Consider the following 14668-nt stretch of genomic DNA (forward strand, 5'->3'; position numbering starts at 1 on the left):
CTTTGTGGGCCTTCAGCACATCTTTGGCTTCTGTCTGGACAACAAGGTGAAGGTCTACGGTCAAGTGTGCAGCCAGACTCAGGTGCTACATTAATGTCTAAGGCTGCAAAATGGCACTTTAATGTCCAAATGGAGCCAAGATTGGTTTATATTGGTTGACCGGGAGAGACTGGCTGTCATCCTAGTCCTGAAGCTCCTATGCTCTGGGGCTATGGAGTGCATGAGAAAGAGGCTCCTACTTTATCTTTACTGTCTTAGGAACCTGGGAGGCATGTGTTCTCTTTCTTGCATTTATTTAAGCCTTTGGAACCCTGGCTTTGGTCTGGGTGAGGGTTGTCCAAGGAAGGAGAGAAGCTGGAGGGTTCTGACCTCCCTTTATATGGTGTTGCACTTCTTGAGTAACTAGAGTAAGCACACGCCCCCTACAGTCACCAGTGACTCAGGCAGCTGGGATTCTTGTGGAAACAGGATGTGTGAGCCCTGGCAGGGGAGGGGCAACTGGGTGGAAGGATCCCTTTGTCATTAGAACTCCAACATTGAGGCTCCTCAAGCCTGAACACAGGTCGACAGGGCTATATGCAGACCAAGCCCTCCTGGCCAGGCCTATACAGACTGGTGAGGGCCCCCGGCCCAATCAGGAAATGTCTACCTACCTCAAGGCTGCCTTCCTAGGCTTAGAAAGCCTGGGCCCTCACTGGAAGGTTTTCTCAGAAAGGAGCCTCCTCCAGCCCCAAGGTAGGGGCAGGGCGTCCTATAGCCACGCCCACTGGCGGGAGCTTTTGGCAGACAGAACCAAGTACCCAGACCAGTCGACCTACCCAGCCCAAGCTAGCAGCTGCCATCCATGGGGAACAGCCACTGCGTCCCTCAGACCCCCAGGAGGCTACGGGCCTCCTTTTCCAGAAAGCCCTCGCTCAAGGGAAACAGGTGAGGGGTGTGGCCTGACTACAAGGGAACAGGATCTCCCTGGACCTGCTGCCTGAGCCAGGCTTTGAGCCTACGGTTTCCCTTGTTCCCAGAGAGGACAGCGCCAGGAAGCTGGCTGGCCTGTTTGGCACCGAGGCTAGGCCTGATGGGGACACCGCGGCTAACAAGATCTTCCACTACATACCCGGGACGGTGAGCGGAGGGGCGTGTCTGGCTGGAATGGTATGGCACTGGGCCTGGAGTCTGAGTACAACTTTGTGCTTCCCCTGAATGATTGTATGTGCACCACAGTGTGAGTGATAATGTGTAATCTTCCAAAAACTCAGGGTCACCCCTGGCCAGCTTGTTTCCTCAAAACAAGATGAGGAAGTTGACACTGCCCCTCCCTGGGGAGCTCATCCAAAAGTCTAGGCTGAGAGTGAAACCAAGACCAGCATTGAGTCAGTGGTGAGCCGGCAGAACCTGCCCAGTCTATTGCACATCCAAGGGTACAGTGGCCACCCTAAACCTCCACTGCCCCAACGTGGGTCTTGCCCAGGAACTGTGGGGAGTTTTCTGGTAAACAGCATACTGCAGGCTTCACCAAGTGTTACCCACCCCCAGCTGTTTCTGGTTACGTGTGACCCACAGCTACCATGTTGCCATCTAGACAGGCACCCATCTCATACAGCAAGGAGCCAGTTCTAGAGTACCTTTAGACCTCCTGTCATGAGATCAGAGGGTTAACCATTTTGTGGGTCTAAGGGCTAGCTGAGGAGAAAGACATCTTTTCCCAACTCTCTGACAATACTTGGGAGGAGCCTAGGCTGCAGGTCTGACCCGAACACCTACTGTGCTGTTCTTGGAGAACCATACCCAGTGGGCCAGGCTCTGCTGTATGTGCAGCTTCTACCAGGGTTGAGGCAAAGGCTCCTATCCTGTATTCTTCAGTGCTGCAGCTGATGTAAACTCCCAAAGTATACCTTTCTCAGGCTCCCAGGAAGCTAGGAAGATTGTACCACAACTTATCCTGGTCTCTGAGGTCCCAGGACTCTCTGCAGGCAGGTGCCACCTCCAAAAACCTTGCTGCCTCAAAAAAGTAGAGAGGAAAATGAGGCCTAGAGTAGCATCTCTCCCTATGGGCACATCTCAGACCCTGACTCCCTCTAGTCAGGCCCAGGACATAATTCTGAGGGGGAAACTCCCAAGTTCCAGGGTGGTTGACTCTAACCAGAGCACAATAACTAGAAAAGGCAAAACCCTCAGGAAGTGGGTTTGGGGGAGGGATCCAAGCCAGGCATGGAACCAGTCCTCCTGAGTACTGTATATAAGCTATAAACTCTAGGTAGATTCTGCACCTGAGCTAGAACTGGCCCTGCCGCAGCTCCAAGCTGAGTCCTCGGGGCACAGAGCTCTAAGGCTGCCGTGAACACCAGGACTAGCTTCATAGCCCTTCCTATTCATAGTCTATTTTTCAGTGCCACCCAGCATCAGTTTCAACACTAGGTGTAGGTACAGGAGGCCTCACCCAAAGCCAGTGGGGATGGGAGTTGTTTTTGTCTGTTAACATTCCTAGGCCTGCACTACAGGTAGTTCAATGTGACCAGTGCATAGCAGCCCATGCAGGTGGTCCTGTGTAGCTCCCAAAGGCAACATAGACACTGTTCTAAGCATGTGGCTCACAGCTTACTTCAGGCTATCATTATCCATTCCTACCTGATCTCTAATATGATACAGAGGACTCTTCCAGGACTAGCTAAGAGTTATGTAGATGTTGAGCCTACCTCTCTCCCTGCCTCTCAGAACATCCCAGGTCACATCCTAGGCTATGTGGAGTCAGCAGTGAGCAAATTAGAGCAAGATTCCTGTTATCACCGTCTTCCTCTTCTATGTCAAAGACAGTTGAGACAAATAAGAGAAGATAGAATAAGCCAGACTAAATCAATACTAAGTGAAAAGCAAAACCTGGAATTTTAGGACATTCAGAAAGAAGATAAAACCTGAACAAAGCCTAGAAAGGGGTAAAATGGAGAGTTAGGGCTGAGTAGTCTCAGCAGAGAATTGTACACTCAAAGGTGAGACACATTTGTGCCTTATGTAATGGAAAAAGGAAAGAAAAGACTGGGCCCCAAGTTCAGTCCTCAGGCCATTGCCAATGCTTTACCTTCTACTGTAAGATAAGTAATGTATATATAGTGAGCTGAGGCCACCAGCATAGACTCACAAAAGCTGACTAGTATCTCTCCAGTTTCAAGTTCATAGACATCATACTGATAACTTGGGCAATGTTGGGAATATTTACACCAAGGAAATTAGCAAATATTATAAGACAGGACCCTGTTTTTTTTGTTTTAAAAAAAAAAAACAAAACATTGCCAGCTGCCACTGAAAACTTGAGAAGGCTTTGAGCATTATTTCATCTTCATAATATACTTGGAACTCTTTGACAAATCTTGGAGTGTTGAATGACCGAAGTCAAGATGTATAATGTAGGAGGTAATGAAGATAGGGATTAAACCCACTATGTACCAACTTCAGTCTGTACCACAGAGCAGATAACTTTAGGGAGAATGTGTGTGTGTGTGTGTGTGTGTGTGTGTGTGTGTGTGTGTATGTATGTGTGTGTACATGGGCCGCTTTTCATGTGAAAAGGCTTAGGTGTGTGGAGGGGGTATGCATGTATGTGTACTTGATGAATATATTCTGTGGCCATGCATGGACACAACTATATGCAGCAGCTGTATGTATATTGCCTGGGGATTTGGCCCCATCTGGTCCCTCTCTTGAGCCCTGATCCCCCAGGACATCCCGGGCCTGGAAAATCATCCAGAAAACCTGGAACAGCCATTCCTGAGTGTATTCAAAAAAGGGTGGCGGAGGACACCTGTGAGGAACCTAGGCAAGGTTGTGCACTATTCCAAGGTTCAGCTGCGGTTCCAGCACAGCCAGGTAGGAGCAACACCAGGTTGAGAAATGCTTGGGAACCAACATCATGCCATCCTGGCACTATCCTTCAGCCTCTGAGACTAGTGGACCTGCTCTTCCCTAGGACATCAGTGACTGCTATCTAGAGCTGTTTCCCTCCCACCTGTACTTCCAGGCTCATGGTTCTGAAGGACTTACATTCCAGGTGAGTGTTATAGACAGGGAGGGAGTGGCTCTGTTCCCTAGGAATCCTTGCAGCCTCTCCTATACTATCCTGTGGCAGGGGCTGCTACCACTGACGGAACTGAGCATCTGCCTGATTGATGGGTCCAGAGAGCATGCCTTCAGGATTACAGGTGTGTGGAAAGTGAGGCCTTCTGGACTAGGCCTTGATGGTTTACTTGGATCCCTTGAAGAGTAGACTTTCTTGTGGGCTTCTATGAGCTCTAAGATTAGCCCCTAGCCCACTTGACTCTTCTGTCTCTAGGCCCACTGCCTGCCCCGCTCCTTGTTCTCTGCCACAGTGAGGCTGAGCTCAGCCACTGGCTCTACCACCTGGAGAAGCAAATGGCTCTCTTGGGGGGTCTGCGACGCTGCCACTCAGCACCCCCACAGGTCAGTAGCAGGGGCCTGTAAGCCCTTCCCCCATCCAGACTCTCTGGCCTGACTTGCTCCTTCCTTCGCCCCAGGGTCCTCTGGGTGATGAACTCCCCTGCACCCGGCTATGGAGAGCATCTGGGTGTGAATCCATGGGCAGTGCAATCTGTGCCTCAAGGGTCAAGCTGCAGCATCTGCCTTCCCAGGTGGGTAGGGAAAGACCCGAGGTGCAATAATAGGAAAGTATACAGGAACCAAGTAAGGCTGGACCCTAGATGCCCAACTCGACTTTATCCTTTGATCCCTTACAGGAGCAGTGGGACCGGCTTCTGGTACTATACCCAGCATCCCTGGCCATCTTCTCTGAGGAGCCAGAAAGGCTTAGCTTTAAGGTTGGCCCTCTCCACATATACCTGTCCAGGAAGGTGGCCTTTGTGAGGTGGGGGTGGAGACTCAGAAACCTGTATTTCAGGGCCTGTTGGGACAGAGCACAGGACTCCACCCATCTGGTCCCACTGCTCTGGTCAGTCGAGTCTCTGTTCTGGCACAGAGGAGGAGTCTCCACCTCTAAATCTCCTAGAGGGATACCCGTAACCCTGGAATGGGTGGAATGGGACAGTCTACTTCTTGGAATCCCTGGTGCATGTTCCCCCTTGTCTCTGAGAACCTACAATGCATCATGTGTGTGTGTGTGTGTGTGTGTGTGTGTGTGTGTGTGTGTGTGTGTCTGTGTCTGTGTCTGTGTCTGTGTGTGTCTGTGTGTCTAGGACTAAAGCATGACATGGTGTGTACTCATAATCACTGAAAAACACACCAAGGGGGCTTTCCTGACAGGGGCTGGTCCCTATAAGCATCTGTTTCAACTGGCATCATCTGGTGAAGATCCAACAGGAGGTAGAGTGGGGATGTCTCAGAACAAACAAAGCCACCTAACCTTTCTCAGAGTGTCATCCTCAGTGCTAGGTGGTCTGGGTTTCCAGCCCAGTTCTGGAGGGCAGGATGGAAGGATAGTGCCAGAAGGAGGCTGAGATGACTTAGATAAATACCTTGTCCTCACTCTACAGGGGGAGCTTCCACTAAGTGCCATCCACATCAACCTAGAAGAGAAGGAAAAGGAGATCCGTTCCTTTCTTATCGAAGGTAGGGTCCTGCCTAGAAAACACCCACTGCTTGACTGGGCTGGGAGGGGTATGAATTTTGTGGATGCCCTTTTGCTCTGTGGGATAAGGAATGTACCTATCCTGTTAGAATTTAGCTTACATATCTTTGTGCCTAGGCCACCTCATCAACACCATCCGCGTGATATGTGCCAGTTATGAGGATTATAGTCAATGGCTGTTGTGCCTCCGGAGTGTCTCTCACAAGGAGGGGCCCCACCCGCTGCCTGGCCCAGAGAGTTTCCCAGGATTACATAGACCCACACAGGTAAGGAATCAGTGAGGTTCCTATAACTCAGGTTGTGGGCAGTGGTACAAACTAGAGAGCAGTAGAGTAGGTCCAAGCAGGAATAGATAAGGAGACAAATCCAGCTATTCACCTTACTTCTGCTGCTTAGCTTGTGGGTAAAGGTAGAGGTTCACTATTACAATGGACAAACCAGCTAGAAATTAAGAGTGCCCAGTGTTTCCCACCAGCCAATCCCTCCCTGAGTCCTCAGTGCCAATCACTATAGGCTTCCCTGTCCAGCCTGTACCTGTAACTGCCTAAAGGAATGGCATGGGATGGGAAGAGGATAAGAAAACATGGGATTCTGTCTTCTGCGGAGCCTAGGTCTCACTGTCCCTTAGTGCTAGTTACTGGATCATAGTTAGTTATAGAGGGCACATGAACTGAAGGAACTTCCATACAGCCTCAAAGAAAGTCTGTGGGAAAGAAGCCCTGGAGATCTTTCTGAGTGGTTCTTGTTTTCCACAGAACCAGACCAACTCTAACTGTGTCAGCACTGGCCGAAAGAAAATAGAGCTGAGGCGCAGTGCCAGTAGCCAGTCTCCCAGGGGCAAAACTCGAAGGGAAGTATCTGGCTCAGCTGTCCCACTGCCCCTGCACCTCGACCTGACCAAGGTAAGCCCACCAAATACCCTAACCCCAGGCCATTTTCCCTCCTGGTTCTACTTCCTTGCTTGCCTAGGTGGTCCTAGAACCCACAGACCTCATGTCCTGAGGAACCCATTTATCCCCTTTTTCTTGAAGATGAGTATGCTAGACCTGGATTGTGGCCCAGAGGCTCAGGATCACTCTTTGGACATTCCACATTCCCCACTCTATGCTGATCCCTACACACCACCAGCTACATCTCACCACAAGATCACAGACATCCAAGGCCTAGATGAGGTAAGTGCCCTACTAGGTGGCAGGACTGGACATGCTACAGTGAGATCAGAAGATGTCAGAAGCCTGGAGACTATGAAAGGAGGGTGTTTCTGGGCAAGGAATACCTAGACTTTACAGTGGTCACAGACCAGGGCTTCAGGTAACTCACATTTTCCTAGCAGTTCCTCTGTGCGATGCAGACATCACCTGGACCTGAGCTATCAAGCCCGTTCCCCTCAGTCTCCGTGTCTGTGCCTATCTCTGACTCCAGCTCTGGAATCTCCAGCTCCCCTGGGCCTCTGAGCTCCCACATGCTCTCCAAGAAAGGTGCCCTGCAGTCTAGATCTTCCCAGAGACACCGGGGTTCCATCAAGAGCAGGGGACCACAGCCCTCGGATTGCCCTCAGCTTGTAAGTCACATCCTCTACTCTGGTGTGGAGGCCTTTGAATCAGGGGATGTTAGGTAGCTGGATTCTAGGACTCCAAAGAGAAAAGCAGGAGAATATGGGGCAGAGAGAAACCAAGGGCAGAGACAGTGTATCAGGACGGGAAGCTGGAAAGTAAGGAGAATGTAGCACGGGCCTGGCAGATCAGGTGAGCTGATCTGTGCTTGCTTTAAGATTTGTGTTTTGGGGCTTCCAGGTCACTGCTGCCAGAGAAGATGCACCCAATTCCCTGTCGCCGCCTCCAGGTGAATGAGGGTCTTCTCTCCTTCAGGGAAAGGGTCCAACTTCCTAAAGACTGATAACTTTTCTCTGACATCCCTACTAGATGAAGAGGCTCCTATCTGGAACAAGACTTCCTCTCCCTCCCACCAGAAGTGGCCACATATCAGGAAGCCTGCAGTAGAGGGGGGTTTCATCCAGTGGATCTGATGGCCCTAGGTGGACTGCTTCTCAGTAATACAACCAGCCAGCAACAACCTGGATAAGAGTATGCAGTCCTTTGACCTACACTAAGCACGCCAGGTCTTAAACCCAGCAGGTTATGGGTGTCTCTAAGGAGAGAAAGAAGCACCTCTCAGCAGGCTCAAGCTCCTCTGCCTTAGCAGCTAGAACAACTTCTCCTGGGAACAAACCAGGGAGGGATGTCAGTGTGATCCTGGATAACCCAAGGGGCTGTACCTCTGGGGAAGAAAGGATGAGCATGCTAGAGCAGCTCTCTACTTAGAAATGGAGAAAGCATGAGTGTGAAGTACAGAGTGCTGAAAAAATCAGGTTGTCAAACTCAGCATGTGAAGTCAGAGGACATAAGAGTCAGAGGTCAGTAGGGTGAGAGCTATTACAAGAAACAAAGCTATATAGAAAGACGCATTACTGTTGGGTGCATAGGGTAAAGCTGGTCAGAAACACCATAAACACCATAAACACCATAAACGAGAAAGTGATTTTATTGGTACTGTGTCCCTGTGTTCCCCTCTGAACAGACAGGGTACCTTACTATCCTAAGGACCTTCATGTGCTATCTTGGGTGCAACTCCCCCTACACTGGCTATCACTGTGCCACCTCAGTCCCATCATCTACCTTCCCTTTCTACAATTTATCTCAGCCTTGACTTCATTCAAGTTCCCTGTAGTATCCAGAGACAGTCCTTCCATAGGACGCTACCAAATTCTATGTAGGGATCGTGGAGAAAATCCAACCTTGCCCCACAGATTCCACCACACAGGGGCCTCCAAGGCCATCCCAAAGGTATACCCTAGAACAGTGGTTCTCAACCTGTGGGTTGTGATCCCCTTGGCAAATCTTTAGGTCCAAAAATATTTCTGTTACGATTCATAACAGTCAGTAGCAAAATTACAGTTATGAAGTCTCAATGAAAAAAAAAGGAAAAAGAAAGAAAAGGAAGGAAGGAAGGAAGGAAGGAAGGAAGGAAGGAAGGAAGGAAGGAAGGGAGCAAAAAGAAAAGAAAAAGAAAAAGTAATTTTATGGTTGGGGGTCACCACAACATAAAAAACTGTATTAGAGAGTTGCAACATTAGGAAGGTTGAGAACCACTACCCTAGAACCTATAGACTTAGGCCAGGCCTAGGCAAGCTTTGGCTGTGGTGCCTTGGGGATCAGGGCCTTGGAGGACCTTGCCAGCCAAGCCTGCCTTTCAATAGGGCAGAGTTCTTGGACTGCCTCTCTCTAGCTTTGAAAGCACTCAGTATCCTCATCTTGGCCTAGACATACCCAGAGGGACGTTGTTGGTTTGACACTTATTGTAGAGTCCTCTTTTGCTGCTCAATTTTTAATTTATGAATGGACAAAAAGCAGAGGACCCAATTAATTTGGATTTCAGATAACAACAAATAATTTCTTCATACAAGTATATCTCAAGAATTTTCATGTAAATTCAAATTTAGCTAGGTGCCCTGTGGTTTTTATTTGCAAATCTGATGTCCTATTGCCCAGCTCCTTGCTCAGTGCCCACTCATTAACAATCCTGAATCTCTACCCACTCAGTTATGGAAAATGGCGTTGACCTTAGCTACTGGCTGGACCTTTAGGTTGAGTCCAAGTAAGTCAGCACCAAGGACACTGGCTCCTTCCTAGATGCCTTAGAAGACAGGTATCAAAGGGTAGAGAGAAGAGCAACATCTTGTCTTTGTCCTAGAATCATCCACATGCTCCATGCTTTACCAGGCCAGCCTGGCTTCTAGCAGCTGGGGTTGGAGTTGGAGTTGGGTCTTGGTCTGCCGTTATGCCCTCTCCCAACCTGACGGCGGAAGTAACGGATAGCAGAGATGGTGCCAATGTTGGCCAGCAAGACTGAAAGAGAAGCAGAATCTTTAGTGCTATCTCTGGCTTTTTCACTGCCTTCTGCCTACATAACCCAGCCTTCAAAGTATGTTAGAGGTAGGTTAACAATGACAAAAGCATGGTCAAAGAGAGCCTGAACCTTCCATGTACCTTTCATCCCTGCTGGCACAGCAGAAGAGGTAAAAAACTATAACCCCTAGGTCTTCTAGGAATAGCACCTCTATCCCAGGACCTCCAAACCTGTTTTCCAAGCATCTGGAGCATGTAGGTCTGAGGTTCTCACAGCCCAAGTGGCAAAGGCAACAAACACCAGGCACATGTCATTCTGGCTGAATGTAAATGAAGGAAGAGGACTCTGTAGTTCCCCTAGGGAAAGAAAAGTACATTAAATGCTCCTTTCTGAGACATGCCTGCCATAGAAAACCATCTGTCCTAGGCAAATCTTTTGAGTCAGATCTTCCCCATGACTTCTCTTCCTTAAGACAATGGATAGCATGTGTCATACTTGAATCAAAACAATTTGGGTGATTTCCCTTTTGGGTCTTCTGTTGTCTGGTCTGTGGAATGGTTTCCAGAGGGAAAAGGAGATATTTTTCCCACCTTGCCTCAAGCAGCATGGCCTGAGTGGGAATGAGCTCCTAGTATCTGCCTCCTAGAAGCTAAAGGAAAATGTCTGATGGTACCTAGGACTGAACTTAGGACAGTGGTTAGTGACAAAGCCAGAAACTCTGAAGTATCTGGCCTGAGCTGCCCTATCTCAGTGGTGTCCTGGGGTAGCTTAGGAGCTTACCCTTTCCTCATGTAGATGTCAGAGCTTACAAGAGCACACACACAAGCACATATACAGGCAGATGATTAGGGTCATTCCCCACCCCTCTCCCATATCCTCTTGCCCTAGCTCCTTGGACAATATGTTCCCAGGACCTGAATGGGACCTGATCAACACTTACCTGCCTCCCTGACTGTCAAGCTAAGATGTTCTGCTGTAACTGGAACAAGCTTGGAGGATGCCTCAGATCCTACTTCCCTGGAAAGCTCTGAGGTCTGCAGTTGAATATGAGTGGCTGGTGGCAGTTTGTTCCCAAATCCTTCCTCAGTAAAGAAGTGTTCATAGACCTCAGGGATGGAGATAGGCACCACATCTCCAGGGGGAACAGGTGCCACAGACTCCGCTCTTGGGGATGGGACTGGGGTGTATCCCCTCTGACAATTTGACCTTTGGGCTCTACTGTCCGGAAAAAAAAACTCGCATGTGTCAGGCCATTGGACTTCATCCAGGTCTTGGATGGCTGCCTTCTCATCCTCTATATCTTCGTCTTCCTCCTCAATGGTATCACAAAAGAAGAACTCATAGGCCTCAGGGAGAGTCACTGCAAAGCAGCTTCCAGGCTCAGGCTCTGCTGAGACAGAGGATATAGGGGGAGGCAGGTGCTTGAGAATCCGAGGTTGGGGAAGTCGGGGCCCGACCGCCACAGCATCCCAAGCAGCAGATCCTCCACGGCTCCCTGCTGCTGTCCTGGCAGCTGGAGGCCACTCTGGGGTTAGGAAGGGTGGGCCTATAGGCTTGCCTGACCCTGATTCTTCATGACTGGGTACAGCCATGGAAAATCGTACTTTCTTCTTCTTGGGGACTTGGACAGGACCTGGGCAGGGCTCACTTGAGGAGTATCCTGAGGCCCCTTGTAAGGGCTGCCCTACTGGCTTCTCAAAGTATCCCCCTGGAAGCACAGTTACATCTGTATCCACCATGGCAGCTTCAGCCTGGGAAATAGAGGATAAAGAAGGCATAATAGGTATAGACACACTCTCTTCAGACTCAATCTTTGAAACAGAATGAGGCAGATCTGTACAAAGTACAACTCCTGAGGCAGGCATAGAGGGATAAACTTCTGGCTTGATCTCTGAGCCTGCTGCAGATCGGTCCACATGCAGTCCAGGTATGCAAGCAGATGCAAACTCAGCCTTGTCCAGATGAGACACAGAGGCAGATGTAGACAAAGCCATGTCAGGCTCAGAGGCAGGTGTAGACTGATTTGAATTGGGTTGACATTTGAAGGCAAGTGTGGACAAAGTTGTGTTAGGCACGGAGGCATATGTAGACAAAGCTATGTCAGATTGAGGCTTGGAGACAGGTTTAGACACATTTGGTGTGGCATTGGAGATACCTGGATGAGCTTCCTGGACAGGTTTTGATACCATGTGTAGCACAGCTCTGGGTGTCTTTCTGATCTGGTCTGTATCTTGGTCAGTTTTTAGAACAGGTGTGGAAGGATCCAAGCCTGATTCTTGTCTGGCCATCTGTTCAGGGATACTAGAGCCATGTTCAGGAGTAACTGTAGAGTCTGACTGTGGCTTATCCTGCTGGGTTTTTGCCCTTAGTGTCTCAGACATAAGAACCTCCTTGGGCCTTGTCTCTGTAAGCTGTGGGGAGCTCATGTGGACAGTAGCAGAGCCCAGAGATCCAGAGCACTTGGTCCCCTTGGCACCCACAGCGCGCCTCTTCTTACGACCAGGATTTCGCAATGGAGCTTCTAGGCTATCAGGGGGACTCTGAGGAATGGCACTGTGGTCAGAGGACTCAGTACCATGAGGGGGCTTACCAGGAGAGCCAGGGGCAGGGCCCTGCAAAAGCCTTTGCATCTTGTCTCTGAAAGTTGATGACCCAGGGAAGGACAAGGCCTGGCCAGAACAGACACTATCTGAGCTGGGAAACAGTAGAGCTTCTGACTGTGTGGACGTGCTAGGTGCCTGATGACTGGCCTCCAGAGCCAGGACAGGCTCACACTGAGACCTGCTGATCAGCTGCTGAGCAGCCACGTCCTCCAACTCACAGCCCTGTTGTTCCCTCCCTTGGGGAGCCAGCTGCCCAGTGAAGAGGGGTGGGGGCCTGGGAGGGCTGCTTCCACTGCTGTCCCCTTGGTCAATGTCACTGGACAAGAGCTCGTCACCAGAGGCCAGGCCAGCCTGCAAGAGGCCACACTCATCAGCAGTGGCTGAGAACTCGGCCCACTCTCGATCACTGAGCTGGACACTGTACTGGAAGTTGTCCATTGCACATCAGCAGAGGTGCTGGAGTGACAGCAAGACTTTGGGCCAGGCAGCGTCTTCACAAATCCAGGCTCCATGCACTAAGTAGCACACACTACCAGCACCCTGCCTGACCTTGTAGCACCTGCCCTCTCCCTGGCAGTCCATTTCCATCTGAAGGAACCACAAGACAAACTCTGCTTCTTGTTTCTTCCAGATTCTTCTACTTCATTCTTCTGAGTTAGAAGTCTACTTCAGTTTCTCCTATTTTCAATTCAACTCCAAATAGTGTCACTGTGACAGATTGTCACTGTCCTAAAATGAAATATGATTTCATATTAGTGAAGTAAACTAAAGACCAGGGTTAGCCATGTTTGGATGGTGTTCCCTCACATCTCTGAGATCTTTCAATGGGATTGCCTTCCCTTCTTCACCTGGTACAGTGTTCTGCATCAAAGACCACCCTTTGACAGTTATCTCTAGCCTCTCAAGCTATCACCACTGGCATCTAACCAAAGAAGAGGATCTATAGTACCCAGCAGGTGACTAGTCTTCTGGATGATGACCTTCCACCTGGCTGGAACACATTTTCTGAGCTTATCAAGGTCATGTTGGTACTGGCCAGAGCCTGCTCAAAAGTAAGAGGAGCCTGAGCTAGAGGTCACAGAACTTAAATGAGCCCCCTTGAGGCCCAGCAGCCCTCTCTGGGTGTCCTCAGGGTCTGTATTCCCATCTACTCCTTCCCTGCTGTACAAGGCCCCATTTTGCCCCATTTCTGTGAACTAAGATGACCAGAACTAGACAAGGCCTCAGCCTCTATCCCCTAAAGGGACCACTCTTGGGGCCTTGGCCAGCTGTGTTTAGAATGAGGATAGTAGGAGGTCACTATGACTGGAACAGTTCCAAGTGAGAAAAGCCACTGAGGGCTTCCTACCCACCAGCCTTTATCTTCTCCCTAGCTCCTGGAGAGGCCATGATAAAGCTTTTCTGCCATCAGGACCCCTAGGCAGAAGCAATAGGCTAAGGTATCTTACCTGCTTCTCAGCAGCCAGCTGGGGCAGTGGAGCTACACATCTAGAGGCCTGTCCCCAAGCAACATGGTGCTAGGCTTCTTAATGCAAGCTCCACCCCTATGTCCAAAAATATCCTGTCCCTGGGATCACTTATGACTCGTGCCAGTCTCAGAGCCAAGCCACAAATAGATGGCATTTGAGGGCCCTCCAACAATATGAAGGACATTTTCCTGGTATGGGGCCAGCACTGGGGGCTGGCATCAGCTAAGGTCACATCAGATTCCAACTAGAGAAGACTGCCCTATGATCAGCACTATGCAGGTTTCCTTTCCCAAGAAAAAGGAGACCTGTGCTTCCAGCTCATTGTGAAACTTTAGTCCCACCCCACCTACCACCTACATGTCTTATGCTCAACCTTGCAGACAACATTGCTGACCTAGATCTGACATCCAGGGCTCATGGGAGCCTCCTGGACATTGCTAAACCTGCCAATGGGACTAGAAGAATGGTGCATTCATTGCTCTTGTGTAGGACTCCCCAGATGGACCTCAAAACAAAACAAAGGAAATGGGCAAGATCAAGGGGACTAACTGTAGTCAGTGGGGGGGGAAAGTGTATTGGTGGAATAGTCCTAAAACAGGGTGGCCACTGTACTTCAAGAAGACCTGGGCAGAGCATCCAGCATCTGTGCTGAGCTCCTTGCTAGGCTTCTGGGCATGTTTCTGTAAACTCATCCATCCCAAGATGGGTACTAGGAGACCCTTCTTTCTGAAGGGAATGAGACACAAAGAGGGAATTTCTACACAATCAACACATAACAGAACAGGGTCCGTAAACTCTGCTTGTTTGTTAACACTGCCCAGGCTGACCTCAAACTTGCTTTAGAGCAAGGCTGGCATCAAACTTACAATTCTTTTATGTCAGCCTCCAAAGCTCTAGGATAACAAGCATGTGCATCTCAATACTGCCTATCCTCTTAAAGAATTATTGCTCTAAGCCGGGCATAGTGATGCACACCTTTAATCCCAGCACTAGGAAGGCAGAGGCAGCTGGATCTCTGTGAGTTCCAGGCCAGTCTGGTCTATATAGCAAGCTCCAGAACAGTCAGGACTACATAGAGAATCTCTCAATCTCTCTCCCTTTCT

General features: G+C 49.7%; 2 protein-coding genes across 4 annotated transcripts; one reads left to right on the forward strand and one right to left on the reverse strand.

Moving 5' to 3' along the window:
- The first annotated feature begins 36 nt into the window (after positions 1 to 36).
- Positions 37 to 8608, forward strand: Plekhn1 (pleckstrin homology domain containing N1). Of its 3 annotated transcripts, XM_055615321.1 has the most exons (16): positions 37 to 927; positions 1020 to 1119; positions 3709 to 3855; positions 3956 to 4036; positions 4115 to 4187; positions 4319 to 4446; positions 4521 to 4634; positions 4740 to 4820; positions 4901 to 4951; positions 5493 to 5568; positions 5705 to 5853; positions 6343 to 6489; positions 6619 to 6759; positions 6918 to 7148; positions 7381 to 7429; positions 7510 to 8608. In XM_055615321.1, exons 1-16 carry the CDS (start codon positions 845 to 847, stop codon positions 7611 to 7613), a joined length of 1755 nt encoding a protein of 584 aa, XP_055471296.1. In that variant the 5' UTR covers positions 37 to 844; the 3' UTR covers positions 7614 to 8608. The 3 variants fall into 3 exon arrangements, with proteins under 3 accessions (XP_055471296.1, XP_055471297.1, XP_055471298.1); XM_055615322.1 differs by lacking the exon at positions 4901 to 4951; XM_055615323.1 differs by lacking the exon at positions 4901 to 4951 and having other exon boundaries at positions 6921 to 7148.
- A 684-nt stretch (positions 8609 to 9292) lies between these two features.
- Positions 9293 to 12539, reverse strand: Perm1 (PPARGC1 and ESRR induced regulator, muscle 1). The gene is made up of 3 exons (XM_055615318.1): positions 10434 to 12539; positions 9724 to 9849; positions 9293 to 9492 (listed from the first exon to the last, which is right to left on the reverse strand). The coding sequence occupies exons 1-3, from the start codon at positions 12532 to 12534 to the stop codon at positions 9380 to 9382; spliced, it is 2340 nt and encodes a 779-aa protein (XP_055471293.1). The 5' UTR covers positions 12535 to 12539; the 3' UTR covers positions 9293 to 9379.
- Positions 12540 to 14668: the final 2129 nt, after the last annotated feature.

This window comes from Psammomys obesus, unplaced genomic scaffold (assembly GCF_907164565.1).
Source record: "Psammomys obesus unplaced genomic scaffold, mPsaObe1.curated_primary_1811, whole genome shotgun sequence".
Classification (NCBI taxonomy): Eukaryota; Metazoa; Chordata; class Mammalia; order Rodentia; family Muridae; genus Psammomys; species Psammomys obesus.